Here is a 17,292-nt window from a genome sequence, read left to right as displayed (position 1 = left end):
AATGCCTAAAGAAAGTTGTTATTTTTTCACAGTGAAGGGACTGGAGTCCGTGTTGATGAAAACACCTTGGCAGCTGCGGTGGCTGGCAGTGGCTGCAGCAGCGGGGTAATGGGGCTGGCGCTTTCCCTTGATCAGCCTGGTCGCCTCCCGCAGAGGGTGGCCAGACTGCGGCTTAGGCCCGCTCCCCATGGGGAGCGGGCCTAAGCTGTCAGTAGGACATCCCCTGAGGGCTCCCAGTCTGTGAGAGGGGGCAGGATGGGCTGAGGGAACCCCCCTCCATGCACGAATTTCATGCACCGGGTCACTAGTTTAACATAATGCTGGGTGAATAAAGAGCCACTGAAGCATTATTGCCCCCAAACAAATTCAGGATTAAAATGAACACATGATAGTTGACCCAACTGGTTTGATTTCTCTTTGCATCTAATTTCAAGTCAAGTTCTGCCTATCCACTATGGGAACCAATTTCTCACTTGGTCTGGGTCCCAATTCCAATAATTCCTAATGTTCCCATATCATCTTCTAGTTCAGAGGCTCTCACTGAAACCCCTGGCACCCCTGAGGCAAATGATGCTGGGCCATCCCTATTGATGTAGGAATGAGGGGAGGTAAACCCTCTTGTTTTCTTCACCCATATCTTGTCAATTTTGTTTTCCACGTGGAGAAAGGGTCCAAATGTCTATTTCCAAAATATCTCAAATGTCATATCCTCAGGACAGCTGCTCTGAGCTCTCTAAGGTTGAGTTATATACCCATCTTCTGGGTCAGTCTCATAGCACCATCTGCTTATTGTTAATGATGAAATAACCACAACTGACATTGTAGAGCACTTGATATGTTCAAGGAATTATGCTAAGTGGTTTATAAGTATTATCTTATTCAATCGTTGCCACAGAAACCCTATAATGAGCACTTTAATTATTATCTCCACTTTATAGAAGAAGTGTAGGAAATGGACCTCTGTGATCCATGTCCAGCATGGTTGGTTTTTGATGGAATTTGCTGAATTTCCCCAGGCCAAACAGAATGTAGGGAGGAGGGAAGAGGATATAGGAACAAAGAACTGTGCACGTGGGCCAGCATCATGGTGGAAACCCCTGAGGCACCTGCCTTGGCTAGATAGGGGCAGTTGGAGGCAACTAGAGAAGGCCTCAGCGCAATTTTTATTTATTTATTTATTTATTATTTTTTTAAAAATTTTTTTTATTAAGGTATTATATGTACATATCTTACCATTGCCCCCCCCCCGACTCAATTTTTTTTTTAAATGGCCCAATTGGAGACAGCAAGACCTAGGCGACATATAAGGAAACAGGTGACCCCATAGTGCTCAGCCAATGAGGAGCTGGAGGAGGGACTGAATAAATGGGCTGTGTTTGTTGCCCCAGGTGTGCCTGTACAATGGGATGGAAGCCTGCTCTCCAGAGTATATTAAAATTCCCGTTTTCACCATACTTCTGTCTCTGAGTCCATTATATGAATTCAGACAGGTGAGCATTTTTCACAGAAAGAACTGGAGCACAGAGAAGTTGAGTGACTTTGCTCAAGGTAGCACAGCTGGTATGTGGCCAAGGCAGAACTAAAAAAGCAGGTTTGTTTGAGGTTGGAGCTGCCCTTCCTAAACACCAGACTCTACTATGTGCCTCTAATAGGAGCTTTATCACATGATGTTGTAAAAGTCTGGGTAGGCCTAACCCCTAAAATGATTGCCCCATCATGGCAAGGAGAAAGACTCATGTGCATTCCCAACCTAGAAAAAACATTCTGAATGAAGAAAAATGAAAACCCAGACTTCCACCAGATGGCACTGTGGGAGTCCAAGAGAAAAGTGCCTTCAGGAATTTTTCTTTCCCATTCCTTTCCTACAGAATAACCCAAATATCCACATTGTTTTCTTTTCCTTCCCAGAGAAGGCTTAGTGTGTGGGAGAAACATTTTCAAGATAATTTTTTAGGCATGGATTGACACAAATTTGACAAATTAATTTATAAACTTATGTTTTGTCCCCTAAACCCTTTAGATTCATGTACTTCTTTCAAAGATCTCCAAGTTTTTCTCAAATTCTTGTCACCATTTAAAAGCTAGAAATAAAAATATGAATTGTCCAAAGTATTAAAGATGGCTGTGCAGTGGAGCAGAAAGGTTTCCTGATTAGAAGTCTGGAGATTTGTATTCTAATGGCTCTGCTATAAACTAATGAGGGACTTCAGGTGAGACCCTTCTCCTTTCTGGAAAATAAGGGGATCAGGTGAGCCTTACAACGCAGAAGTTGTTTGTTGTTTTTCTGCTAGCATCTGTACAACGGACATTATACAGAAGCATTATTGAGCAATGGTAATAAAGATTATAGACTCTTGTTTAAGTCTCAGTTTGGCCACCCACAAGCTACATGAGTTTGGGCAAGTCACTTAACCACTTGAGGCCTCAGTTTCCTCATCTATATATATAAAGAGCCAGGGTAGTAACATCCACAATGACCGGAGGCTTGACCGATGGCCAGGCTGCTTGCGCAGCAGGCAGGTGGGCTGTACTGCTGACCTCTCAGAGAGAGAGAGAGGTGGGGCTGATCAGCAGCGGCAGCCGGCTGCTGGCGAGGCCTGGATAGAGAAGCAGGGTGATCAGACCCTGCTTCTCTCTCCCAGCCTTGCCAGCAGCCAAGCCCCCCTCTCTCTCTCCCAGAGGTCAGTGGTTCAGCTGCTCGCCAGCAGCCTGGGGTGGCTGCTGATCAGCCCCACCTCTATGATCAGGCCCGGAGATAGTCCCGGAGATGCTGACTGGCATAGAAACCGACCAATCAGAACCAAATCTGGGTGAACTGTGAAGGCAGAACCTAAGGTGGGGGCTGAGGAGAGGTTTTAAGGGAAACAGCTGTTTGGTGTAAGGTGTAAGAAAGTGATTCAATTTTTTAATGAATGGTTTGGCAGTATAGTGCATATGGCTGGCTATCAGTCCAGATATAGGGATTATGTGTTTTTGTCTGCCAAGAGCATCTCCTCCTACTGAAAAAGGCTTTCCCCCCAATTTAAGCAATCTTATCCTATATAATCTATCTATACTAATAAAAGGGTAATATGCTAATTAGACCGGGTCAACTGGCCATCTTCCAGACATCCGACTTCCTTCCAGACAAAGCCATGGTGGTGGGGGCTGAGGTAGAGGCAGTTAGGGGTAATCAGGTCGGCAGGGGAGGGCAGTTGGGGGTGAGATCAGACCTGCAGAGGAGGGCAGTTGGGGGTGAGATCAGTGTGTATACACACACACACACACACACACACACTGAGTGGCCAGATTATTATGATCTCTGAACACATAATAATCTGACCACTCAGTGTATATCCTATATAATAAAAGGCTAATATGCAAATTGTCCCCTCAACCAGGAGTTCGACCAGTAGGCAGGCTGGCCAACTGCCCATGCACTGGACCTCTAATATATATATATATATATATATATATATATATATATATATATACATATATATATATATATATATACACACACACACATATATATACACACACACACACACACACACACACACACACACACACACTCATATATATATGAGTTCATACTATATGATTCCATTTATATGAAATTCTGTCACAGGTAAAATCAATCAATGATGAAAAAATCAGAACAGTGGTTGTAAATCAGAACAGTGGTTGTATCTAGGGGTGAAGGGAAGAGATTGCCTGGGAAGTGACATGAGGAGACTTTCTTGAGTACTGATAAGGTTTTATATTCTAGGTGTTTACATTACACAGCTACATTTGTCAAAACTCAGCACATGTGCAATTTATGTTTGTGTATTTCATTATACATATGTTTGATCTCAAAATGAAAAAAGAATTTAAGCAAATACTGAACTCTAGTTAAGGATAGGAGTGTGGAAAGTGCTTAGGAGCAAAGTATACCAATGTCTGCAACTTAAAAAAAAGACAATGCGTAGACAGATATATGGAGTGATGGGTAGGTGAGGGATGGATAAAAGCAGTATAGAAAAACATTAGTGATAGAATCTAGCTAGTAAGTAGTAAGGTGTCCACTGTAAAATTCTTTCAACTCTTTGTTTAAAATTTTTTATAATAAGCTTTTTGTTTTTTTAAAAAAATGTTTCCACAAAGTTCCACATCTTGCACAGAACAAATAATTTTCAAACTTGAAAGGCTTCCTTGGAGAAAGGCAGACCTCATAAATAGGTAAATATTTCCTGAGCACCTACTATATATGTCAGTCACTGTGCCAAGCTATGTGAAAGATATAAAGATGAAGAACACAGCACTTGCCCTCAAAGGGATTGTAAGGACCATCTGACAAGCACATCTATCACTATTATGTTGTAGAATTGCTAAGGAAAGTGAAATTTCATCTAGCTGAAAGCATCTTAATTATTCTCATTACAAAAAAGAAATGATAATTATGTGATGTGTTAGAGATGTTAGCTAATGCTATGGTGATAATCATATTGCTCAAATCAACACATATACCTCAAACTTACACAATGTTATACATCAATTATATTTCAATAAGAACAATAATTTGGAGAGAGAGAGAGAGAGAGAGAGAGAGAGAGAGAGAGAGAGAGAGAGAGAAATGTGGCATTGAAGACATGCTGTGTAGTTATTGCTGCAAATATGATCAGAAGACATATTCAAGTGAGAGCAGAGTGTCTTCAAGGCCACACTAAGGTGATAATTTGGCCCGCCTATTTAAGAATTTTGAGCCAAGTGACATCCTTAAGAAATTGCTGGGAGAAAGGGGCAGCTGCAATACACACCATTACTTTAGAGGGATTTCCAGGCAAAGGATCTTTTTACTTAACTGCAATGAGCTTAGGTAGCAGGTGAAACCATCCATAGGGAGGAGGGGGGGGTCTGAATGACCCAGGAAAGCTCAAAAGGAAAAGGTCTGGCAGCTTCTTATAAAACTAAACTACAGATAAGATCTTGGGTTCATCTTCTGGGAAACATATTTAGTCTGTGCCACTTTCCTACTTCTTCCCTCCAGTAATGTTGTGGCTCTGTAAAGCTATACTGGTTGTTTACAGCCAGCATCTATTCTGATTGTCAGTCCATTCTGACTGCTCCATGCCCAAGATATACTGCTGTTAAATATTTTTATATCAACTCTTCCCCCCTCATAGGGTTGTTGTAAAGTTAATTACTATAATGTATGTAATATGACTATCACATGGTAGGTATTTGATAAATGACATCAGGGACCATATTTGATGCTTCATTATATGGCCTGGATATAAGATGACCTCATCACAAGTCCACCAAGACCCACAAGAAGTGTCGAAGGTAGATACTTGAAGACCTTGAGGTCCATTCCAACCCACAAATACTGTGATCTTTATTAAACCCCAGTTCCCTCAAAATACTGCACGTGTTCCCATGGAATAATGGAAAAGCCCCAGTTGCACCCAGGAACTGTCCCATTTATTATTCCCCTCTTTTGAGAATGGATTTACTGTGGTGGATTGTGGCAGGCTACACCCTCAAGATGGTGCTGTTAGGAACAGGTAGGGTGAGTTGCAACACAGTGAGCTCAAAGTACTTGGGATCTTCCTCTTTTCAAACAAGGCTTTGGACTCTATTGCTTAAAGCTTAAGTTCAGGGTCAAAAGTCTCTCCACACCAGAATTCTGGTTTATGTTTATGCACACTGCTCTTCCCTCTCCAGTTTCTGGTACTCCCTGCTTTTTTCCAGTTCACAAAAGAAGTGACTGTGAGAGTTATAAAGCCACAGTTTACCAATGTAACTTGTTCACCAATGTGTCTCTAGGACCAACACAGTGCTTTGCAAAGTGTAACATGCAATAAATAGCTATATATATATATATATATATATATATATATATATATATATATATATATATATGCATGCCTAATATGCAAAGTGTCCCCTCAGGAGTTCGACCCACCAGGAGTTCAATCACTCATTATGATGTGCTCTGACCACAAGGGGGCAGCATGGACTGAAGGAAGGCCCTGGCCAGCAGCTGGCAGCCAGAGAAGGGAGGCCCAGCCAACAGTCACTAGGGACCCTACCCATGCATAAATTTTGTGCACTAGGCCTCTAGTTTGTTAAATAAATGAATGAGTGAATTATTCTTTCCCAGTCTGTAGTGGATGCTTCATGAAGCCTCTTTCTTCCCTTCCCTCGCAGCCCATTGTGGCTTTGCCAGTATCCTGCACTCTAACAGTGCTTACCATTTGTGACTATCCTTTGGCAACCAGCCAAACTCAACTCAGTTCAATTCATCCAACTTTCATAGAGCTGCACTACAGGCAGGAAGCACTCATAGTGTCAAGGACTGGTGAAATAATTTTCTAGCCTGTGGCACCTCAATTGTAATTTGAAAACAACCTTGGCATGGAATAGAACTTTTTCCAAGATATTTTGAAAGTCTAAATACATGATTATAAATTACTTCCCTTTGTCAACATATTTGATTACTATCCAGGAAATAAATGACTGCTGAAGATGGGTAAATAGATGATTATTCCACAGGTATGGGGCAGGTGTAGAAGGGGGATAGGAGGGTAGGAAGGAAGGAGTCTCATCTTTGTCTGATGAATTTGCAGTTACATTAAGTGTGGTGGAAATAAGGGGGTTGGCATCTGAGCCATTCAGGGCTGGCCTGGGATGGGAATTGAAGGGACACCCAGAAGCCCCTTGCATGAAAAGAAAGCCAGAATACCCACACACACAACTGTTGTTGTTTTTTTTCCTGAGGGTTGGGCTTTTTAAAATTTTATAATTTTTCTCCATTCCTGTTTCCACATCCTTCTACCCATCTCTTACTCCCAATGCTAGTCTTCTGTAAAGTAGTAATGTACCTTTTCTCTGGTAATTATTTCTTTTGTTGGAATTAGAATTAGTCTTGTACAAGTTCATTAAAACATTATCCTATCTAATAAAGAGGGAATATGCTAATTGACTGCCATGCCCTGACAAGATGGTGGCACCCACAGCCACAAGATGGTGGCACCCAGTCCCCTCAGCCCCCCCCCTCATCCAGCTGGAGTCTCCCAGTCCCCTCAGCCTGTAGGGGAAGGCATTTGGGGGTGATCGGGCCAGCAGGGGAGGGCAGTTGGAGGCAATCAGGCCAGCAGGGGAGGGCAGTTGGGGATGATCATGCCAGCAGGGGAGCAGTTAGGCGTCAATCAGGCCAGCAGGGGAATGGTTAGGGGGCTATCAGGCTGGCAGGCAGGCAAGTGGTTAGGAGCCAGCAGTCCCGGATTGTGGGATTGGGCCTAAACCGGCAGTCGGACATCCCCCAAGGAGTCCCAGATTGGAGAGGGTACAGGCTGGGCTGAGGGACACCCCCTCCCTGCACAAATTTTGTACACTGGGCCTCTAGTGTGTTTTCTTTTAATATATTTTATTGATTTTTTTACAGAGAGGAAGGGAGAGGGATAGAGAGTTAGAAACATCGGTGAGAGAGAAACATCGATTAGGGGCCTCCTGCACACTCCCTACTGGGTATGTGCCCGCAACCAAGGTACATGCCCTTGACCAGAATCGAACCCGGGACCCTTGAGTCCACAGGCTGACGCTCTATCCACTGAGCCAAACCGGTCAGGGCTGGGCCTCTAATTTTTAATAACAATATCCTAAAAATAACAAAAAATCTTATAGTAAGAGGTAATTTAAATATATAATGATAGATTCATAGTCTGGAATACTGTGTAGACAATAAAATGATGTTATAAAAATAAGAATTGACATAGAAAAAATTCACAATATGTCATTAAGTACAAAAATAGGATACAAAATCATGTGTGAACTGAGTGCGTGTGTGTGTGTGTGTGAGTGTGTGTGTGTGTGTGTGTGTGTGTGTGTGTATACAGCACTGGTAATTTTTTTCTTGGTGTTTTTCTGTATTTTACAAATTTTCTGCATTGAATGCTAGTGTCTGAGTTGGGGCACTACAAGGAGGAGTATAAAGACTCTGAGAACACAAACAACGGTTTCAAGCAAGGCTTCCCTCAGTTAGTAAATTTTGAAGAAGGCAAAAATCAAAGAGTAATGGAGAGAAACTCGGAGAATATGCTGTTCTACAAGTGCAAAGGTGAGGAGATGGTGTCTATTGGTGGTCCACCAAAAAAAGTTGGGATTCTATTAAAGAAGCAATGCAGCCCTAACCGGTTTGGCAGAGTGGATAGAGCGTCAGCCTGCGGACTCAAGGGTCCCAGGTTTGATTCCGGTCAAGGGCACGTACCTTGGTTGTGGGCACATACCCAGTAGGGAGTGTGCAGGAGGCAGCTGATTGATGTTTCTCTCTCATTGATGTTTCTAACTCTCTATCCTTCTCCCTTCCTCTCTGTAAAAAAATCAATAAAATATATTTTAAAAAAAGAAGCAATGCAGAAAACTCTGAGTTTGTGAATAATGGGTGAATTGATGGAAGTGGTATTGGAGAATTATTTTAGCTGTGGAAGGGTGGATTGGGTTGTAGGCAGGGAGATCTGCCAGAAGACTCTCAGTTTGCATATTTGACCTGAGGTAATGAGAGCCTGGATTAAGCTTGTGGCAATAAAACCAAAAAGGAAGGAGCAGATGGATCTGAGAGATGTTACCAAGAAAGAATCAGAGCTAGATATTCAAATTTGCCTAAATATATGCCAAGTGGTAGTGGAAACCATGTAAGGAGACACTTTCCAAGGAAATGGATGTTAAGAGAGAATAGCTGAGGACTGAGTCTTCAAGGATTCCAACAGTTATTGGGAGGAGGAAAGAAAAGGAGCCAGTGAAGGAGACAGAGAAAGATGGTTTGGAGAGATAAGAAGAGAAAATTGAGAATGCAATGTCATGAGAGCCAAGGGCAGTACAGTTACAAGAAAGAGTAAGAGGTTTGATGGTATCAAATTCATCCTTGAGGTCAAACATTCAAACTGAGCAGAAACCCTTGAATTTGGTCAGGAGGTTGTTACTTAATTTATTTACAGACAGTGGTTTTAACAGAACGTTCTGGACTCTAGCAGGTTCTAGGGAAGACAAAGATTGGGAAATAGAGGCAACTCATGCATACCACCCATGTGACAAGATTAATGTGTTAGGACTGAGAAGAACAAGGTCAAGCTTTGTCATTCTAGTTCTGCTACTTAACCACTTGAAGTGGTTTCCTTTTATGAAAACAGGAATAATCCCACTAGCTCATAAACTGTTGAAAGTATAAGTGACTCCTTTTATGCTATAGTGAAGGGGCTTACTCTTCCATGCCCTCCCCCACCCCCGCAACAAATAATCCCTAGAGATTTCTGGGCATGTTTTAAGAAGAGTCTTTTACCTTAACAGTCCTGTCCCTAGGCTGGTACTTTTTTGAGAATTTCCTGTCTGTACATTCTGGAATTTGTCAGGCCAAGTCACTTTATCAATTCTTCCTTGAGCCCCTCTGAAGTGAGGACATTGAGGCAAGGTGATTAGGAGGGAGCCACTGGTCAGGGTCATGTGGAATGTCTCTGAGACCTGGGTAGAGGCTGTTAAGCAAGGAAGGCTCTGTTTGAGACCCCAAATATAGTTTGTGCCAAGCACATACCCCAACAACAGAAGGCTGTAGTTCCTGAGAGGATGATAGGCAGAGGTACCAGAAAACCTTCCTTTTTAAACCATAGCACCTGCAGACTAAATGGCCCCTGGACTGCATGCTCTGGAACATGCAGATTAATTTTCAAGGTTTTCATAAAGGCATATACTTTTCTTTCATTCTTTCTATTCTCACTTGGCAACCACTTGCAACCAGATCTGACCAGAACTACCTCATTTTTTCCCTATGTACTGTCTACAAATCAATCCTTTGAGCACTTTTCCTTTGTGAAGTTGAATCTGTTCCCAGTTTGACATACTATGGATTGATCTTTGTCTTATTGCCTTGTTTCCTCTAAAAGAAGATTCCCTATGAGAAAACAAAATGGCTGCCACACAACCCAGCAGGGCCTAGACCTGTGGCCAAGCTCTGGAGAGGTACAGTGGGTGCTGGCCTAACTGGATGCAGGTGTGGGGAGTGAGTATATTTTCTAGAACTGGCAATATTCAGACCCTGAGACATCTAGACAGTGTTGTCAAAGGGCCAGTTTAATGTCCCTGCTCCTTTTAATGGAAAAACTTGATTTCCTTTCTGGGAAGATGGCTTACCTTGTCAAAATGGGGTCACATCATAGATGGGGCACTCACATGCTAAGATGTGTGGGCATCTCTAAAAACATGTCAAGAGATCAGAGCAAGGGTACTTCCAAGAAACTTTATTGGAAGACCAGTGAGTCCTATTCTGCTTTGGATTTTCTTGCAAGTGCCTAACCATTCAGTCACTGAATTTGGTTTGAGCGTCTTCTGAATAAGATATTGTCCTCCACTGAGGGAAGGAAGTAGGGCTAAAAAATTAGGCCAGGGTCCTTTGTCTATGATAGTAATTGCCATAAGATGATGAAAGGGGTCTCAGCTAATGCTTTATTGAAGAGCTGAAGGAACCCCGGGGCAGGGATTGCTTTGGGGGGCCAGATGTTATATCTGGAGCAAAGCAGGGCCTGCAGGGCAGGTGGCCAGAACTTGGAAGGAAATCTCTTCTGAAGCCTAGGGTCCAGACTTGGCCCCAGCAAGCTGCCCTGACAGCCTGTGATGTCTAGGGTCTCATGCATTCCGAGCCCCCGCCCCCTCCCCCCTTCCTCCACCTCACTCCTGCCCTGTCTCCTTCTCCCCTCACCAGCTGTCCCCATTCCCTGGAACTGTGAGACAGCCGTATCCTGGGAAGAGCCATCCTGGGACTGGAGGGGGCGTGGTGGGGAAGGGGAGGAGGGGCAAGGGTTCAGGGATAAGGCGGCCCCAGTAGCAGGCACCCCCAGCCACTGCTTATCCTAGCCCGCGGGAGAACTGGATTCCTTGCCTTGCTCATTGCTAACCCTCGTCCAGGGGGAAAGGTCAGCAGGGTCCTGGAGCCGCCCTGTCACTCCCCGACAGCCATGAACTGCAGTGAGAGCCAGCGGCTGCGAACCTTCCTGAGCTGCCTGCTGCTGGAGTTGCACCACCAGGGCAACGCCAGTGGCCTGGGCGCTGGCCTCGGACCCAACAGGGGCATGGGGGTGGTGCCTGACACCTTCTTGGGCCGCGAGGTGACCAGTCCCAAGGGCGACGACGCTTATCTCTATATTCTGCTTATGATCTAAGCGTGCCTGGCTGGAGGCCTCATCCTGGCCTACACCTGCTCCCGCAAGCTGATCGAGGCCAAGGACCAAATGTTCCAGGCCTGCTCGGAACACCAGTGTGCCACGGGAGGCGCCCTGGCCGCAGCAAACGCCGAGACTGCAGCCGGTTCACTGGCTGAGGGACGCCATCAGCTCGCCCCTGGGGAACTGCCCGCCCTCGCCCAGAGCACCGAGGGGTTCTAGAACCACAACTGCAGCTCAGCTCGCTTGCACCTTCCGCATCTCTCTTATTATTCCTGGGCGCGGTCCCTGCCTTTTCCTTTCCTCCTCTTCCAGGTTTCGCCTCACCTAAGGCCCACACAGTGATGAAAAGCCAGAAAACCTTGTTTGGAAGAAGCACCATCCTACCCACTCGGGTCCAGTTTCTCCCTCTTCTCTCTCCTCTCTCCTGCGTCCCCACATCCTTGACTTCCCCCTCCATCCCCACCCCACACATCCAACTGCATTAAAACTGCCTCTGCTCTCTTCTCTTCAGACAGCCCACACTCAAGCCCTCTGGGAACTGAATCCAACACATCCAACACTTGGCATTGAATTGAAGCAGTGAAGTCTATCAGAACTCTGGGCCATCTAACTGGCAGCTGCTCCAGGGGCTGCCAAGGACTGCTCACTCCGCAGAGCCAATGGACTTGCCATCACTGCCAGGCCCTGATGCAGCAGCTCCAGCTTCCTGTTGCCTTAGGGACAGACACAACAAAAATGGAGAGACTTCAGATATCATTTCCTTCCCTCCCTCTTTCAGCAGGGAGCTAGCAGAACATTAGGACCAGTCTGTGGAATAGAATGGACATAATGGGGACTGAAGTGGGAGAGGGGCACAAAGGGGAAGGGAAGACCTATGACCCAACTGTATGGTTTTCTTGCACCCAGTTGTCACCCCAAAGGTAACTTGCCTGATTTTTAGTAGCTTTGCCATCCATTTTCTGCAATGAGTAATCATTGCTGGGTGAATCACCACAATACCTCCAAATGCTTCTCCTCTATTGGTTTAGTTGTTATGGCAGCTGTCTGCTTCATCCGTGGAATGCAAGACTCAGATGTCCCCTGCTCTGTAACCTGAGAAATGTCAGAGGCAGGTAATAAAGGTTGTTTAAACAATAACCTAAGACTCTTCTCTCAAAGATCCCAGCCTTGAGACCCAGTACTATTTAGAGAAGGATTTTTTTGTTTTGTTTTGTTTTTGAAATGATGCTTATATTTGGAGGTGGGATTGTAGTGATATTTATATCTACATATCCAGTTCCAATAGGATAGATGTGATTGTGGGTGAAGAAAAGATTTATATGGTTAAATGGGTTATTTTTCAAGTGTTTCAAAAATTAGAATGACTTTATACTTTTCCTTAATTCTGAAGCACTTTCAAAGTAAGAATTTCCCACTTTCCTTTTGCAGTATTTTAGGATACACTTAAAAAACTTCTCATACCTATCATAGCTATTATCACAGTTAAATTTTAGAAGGCAATTTTGTAACTCTCACAAACAAAGGGCTAATTAAAAAGAGAAACAGGTCACCAAATAGTGTAAATCTTAAGTCAGAGGGAAGATGCTTGAACTAAGCAATCTTAACCAATGATTGATAAATTTAGAAGTGTATATTTATTGATTTATTATCCTTGTCTCACGAAGGTCATCAGAAACTTGTCTGCTTATGGCTTAAATGCTTATACCTGATGATAGCTGTTTGGTCTTCATCAAATACACAAATTCACCTCTTAACACTAAGCCAACTTGCGTAAATACTGTTGATTTCTCAGTAATAGCAGGACAAAGATGTTATGGTAACTTAAATGCATCGATAATACACAAACCTTATCTGAGGCATTGATTTTGACCTTGTAGCCCATCTGGTATTTTACTGGAGCTATTAATAAGTTAAATGATCTTACTTTCATTCCCAGGGTCAACTCCTTGAAGATGCACTGGCCTTACTCCATTGGCTCCTCTCCAGTCCCAGTTTCAGCACTAAGATAGTCCCCTGTCTTGCAGGTGGGGGCCAGGGATTGGGCAACAGTCTCAGACAATGATAGGAAGAGAGGGGATGTTGTGAAATCATCCCCAGGCCAGGCAGGAAGGCCTGAGGATGTGTGTGGAGGGAGGGCACATATATTTAGCCATGCCAGATGCATTCTGGAGGGGCCATTCCCCAGAAATATATTTCAAGTACAACAGTGCCCCTCATTTATCTGGCATACTGAGGAACAGATAATTACAACAGTGTCTGCATTTCAGGTACAACGATGTCAGTCACTTATGTGTCATAATTTGGGACACAAGATTGTTTTATTAATTAAACATATAAAGGAAGAAAGGAAAGAAGGAAGGAAGAAAAGAAGGAAGGAAGCTGGGATCAGTTCAGACAATGCTCATGACAAACATCAATGTGCCAGCTATGTAAAAAAAATCCCACAGGAAAAAAAAAAATCCTAGTTTTAAAAATATTTTAAGCTTTTTATGATGATTAGGTTATTCATTAAGAACATGTAGCAAGAGTAGCCACAGAACTTCCCCAGTGGAAAAAAAAGTGAACTAGTCTGGGAAGAGTGATTTCCTTTACTGCCAGTTGCTTTCTTCAAACACCTTCAGGGGTGTAACTGTGTCTCAGATGATGAAGTTTCCCAGAAGTCTGGACACTCTACCACCCAGAGGAGGTGTCAACAGCATTGAAGTGATCATATTGTGCTCAGCAAAATATAGAGAGAAAAAAGCAAAACTAGATGTTTGGCTAGCCTCCAGTTTTGATAATGTATTCCTGAATAGCATAAGCTGACTGTACAAATTGGGAAAATGTTAGCCTTCTCCTTAATGTGATTCTAATAAATTAGAGTCTGCTTTTTTTTTTTTCAACCCACCCAGCAGTCTATTTCTCTCTTCTGTGTAAGCAGATCCTGTTTCACTTCAGGTTCAGATATTTGCTCCATAATAATAATTAAGAAGAAGATCCACATCCCTTACTTGGAACTTGAGGCTTGGAACAAAGCCTGACTAAAAGTTGTTTTGAGTTCCAATATCTAAAAGTGTTCATAGTGAAAAAAGAAATGGAAGCTTTTCTTCCATTACAGACATAATTATGTGTTATTGATTCACTTATATAGTGAGATATAAATGGGATCTCTCATTTGTTTGTATTTACCATCTTTGTTCCAATTTGCCATCTCTTTTAGAAACCAAAAATCAGCACATGATTTGTATCAACAAATACTTCGCAAACAATCTTGCCTGAATGCTAAAGCAAATGTGCAGTGGTGTTGGAGAGAACGCAGGGCCAGAATCAGGGGAACTAGAGTCCAGCATCAGCTTTGCTAATTAGCAGGCTTTGATCTCAGAGTGAAATGCTTAACTTCTCTGGGCCCGACTCCACTGGTGGGAATTTGAGGGTCAAGTGAAATAATATGTGGGGAAAGTACAGCAGCTATAAAAGCATAAGATGTTCAGTTTATATTTTCATTTTCCTTCTTTAGGAAGTTGTGTGGAGGAAGAGGGAAGACTAAATTCTTCATTATGCAAAGTTTACTCTCATTGCTTAAAAAGATGATTGCAGAGACTTGGCCACTAGTTGCCAGATCTCTGAGCCTAATTCCCCCATTCTCAGAATCGTGGATGACCAGGAATCTGTGCATAACTGTATCACCATCCTATTCTATTCCCCTTTCCCTAAATGCCTACAGTGCCTTTAACAGATTATGACAATAATATTGTATTTTCAGGGCTCCACCAGGACTGGAGTATAGACTTTGAAGACATAGGTCAGTGACTGAGAGAGGGCATAAGGGAAGAGAATGAATGGAAAGAATAACACGCTGTGGGCTTTAGGAGGGAAGTAGGGGGAAGAGCAATTTAAAGTGCTCTGTGAATGTAATGGATCATGACTGAGGACCAACAAGGGTGAATAGGTTAAATTGGTCAATAGTCAATCTTAGGTGAACTTGAACCATCCTTCAAAATGGCTTTAGGAGACATTAGATGGGCGGTTATCTTTCAGCCCCTTTTGTTACTTGACACAACCTACAGTCTGTCCAGAAAGCCAAATAATGCTATTAATTTAACTCTTCTTTCTGTGCAAGATGTCAAAAATGGGACCAGGTTACCCAATATGTCCCCCGTCAGTTGTGATTTGAAGAAGGGTAGGGTCTTGGTGGCCTTGGCTTCATCCTCTGAAAAGAGTGCAGATTATACAGTGGGATATCTCATAGCTGCTGGCCGGGGCCTCCCTTCATTCCATGCCGCCCCCTAGTGGTCAGTGCATATCATAGTGAGCGATAGAACTCCTGGTTGGTCGAATTCCTGAGGGGACACTTTGCATATTAGGTTTTTATATAGATAGATATACATTATATATATATATATATATATATATATATATATATATATATATATATATATAGTGTTAAAATATACACAATGTAAAATTTACCACCTTAGCCATTTGTAAAAATGTACAGATTAGAAGTGTTAAGTACATTCCTGTTATGGTGCCACAGTGTCCTTTTAAGCCACAGAAAAAGGCAAGCACTAAATTACTTTATATAGAAGCAGCGATACTTAATCATTACTTCAGATGACTCCTCCTCTAGGATATTCATATTTTATACTAGATCACTTAGAACAATGTGAGGGTGAAATCCAAGAAAAATATCTCTAGTGTGGATCTCAGTGGAATCTAGAAGAAGAGATATCTTGAAATGTTTACGTTTTGGGGTGTACTGTACTCCCCACAGCTTCTCAAATCACATCCTACTTTTTGTGCCTTTTTTTTTTTTTTAAAAAAAAGGAGCAATTAGTTTTTTTAAATTATTTATTTTAAAGAGAGGGGGAGAAAGAGAGAGAGAGAGAGAGAGAGAGAGAGAGAGAGAGAGATGGATGTGAGATAGAAACATCCATTGGTTGCCTCCTGCATGACTGGGGATTGAACATGCAACCTGGGTATGAGCCCTGAATGGGAATCAAACCTGCCACCTTTTGCTGTATGAGACAACACTCCAACCAACTGAGCTACCCCATCTGGGGAAAATAACATATTACTCTTACTGTCAAATGCTCTTAGAACTCTGGGGAGGACTATGGTGTCCATGTGTGACTGCATTTCAGTAGGAATTTGAGGATTTCCCATATATCTGATCCACAAGATGCCCATTTACAGAAACACTTCAGGTTCCTGGAAAGACAGGGGATCTCCCCTTGGCTCTTTTTAGGATCTAGATGTGATCTAGTAGAAGTTGCAACTCCAGCAGACCTGGAAAAGAAAGAATGGAGTCAATGGGCATGTTAATTTTGCTCTTCTTCTCATGAGGCTAATCCTCTGGAGGTACTATTTGAGGTTAATGAAGGAAGAAATATTAGAATGGATTCCCTGAGGACTAATTCCTATACTTTTCCTGCCATCTTCCTATACAACTCTACCAAAGCAAGGCCATAGTCAAATGACAAGCCCTGCTTGGAGGAGGCTGCTCTGGAAATCATCTGGGTTCATCTTTATCCCATATCCCAAGTAACTGGCACCATCCCTTGGTGGTTTTGGCTTTTCCTCTAGCAAGTCCAGGGGGCTGGTCAATTCAAGAACCTTTACCTTTTGACTTTTTCCATCACCCATTAAAGCAGACTATTATACTACATGGGGCATGGGCTCCAGAGTCAGATTGCCTGGGTCCAAATCTGTGGTTTGCCTTTCACCAGCTGGGTAATATCAAGAATGTTACTTAACCTCCAAGCCTCCTTTCCACATCTGTAAATTGGATGTAAGAAATACTACCTCCCTCCCAGGGTTGTTGTAAAGATTGAGTAGTTAACACAGTGCCTAGCTCAGGGTAAATGTTTACTAATGGTAGTTTCCAGTCTTGCCCAAATCCATTACAATAGGGTTATCATCTACACCACACCATGAAAACTGCTTTGTCATGGTCACCAATGACTTGCATATTGGCAAATCTAATGCTCAGTTCTTAGTCCTCATTTTCTATGACTACTTAGCAACATTTAATGCAATTGATCACTCATTCATTGAAACTTTTCTCTTGACTTCGATAATACCTCAGGATCCTGGTTTGCCTCCTTCTTCACCAGTCCTTTTCCTTCTTAGTCTCCTT

At 43.0% G+C, this 17,292-nt stretch overlaps 1 protein-coding gene across 1 annotated transcript; it reads left to right on the top strand.

Annotated features, from left to right (window-relative positions):
• Positions 1-10,967: 10,967 nt before the first annotated feature.
• KCNE5 (potassium voltage-gated channel subfamily E regulatory subunit 5) lies at positions 10,968-11,393 on the top strand (the record flags this gene model as incomplete). The annotated part of the gene is given in 2 exon segments (XM_080653125.1): positions 10,968-11,168; positions 11,172-11,393. Coding segments are annotated over 2 exon segments (423 nt in total).
• Positions 11,394-17,292: the final 5,899 nt, after the last annotated feature.

The sequence above is a fragment of the Plecotus auritus genome (assembly GCF_963455305.1).
Source record: "Plecotus auritus genome assembly, chromosome: X".
Taxonomy (NCBI): Eukaryota; Metazoa; Chordata; class Mammalia; order Chiroptera; family Vespertilionidae; genus Plecotus; species Plecotus auritus.
This window is presented reverse-complemented; position numbering and strand designations above follow the sequence as displayed.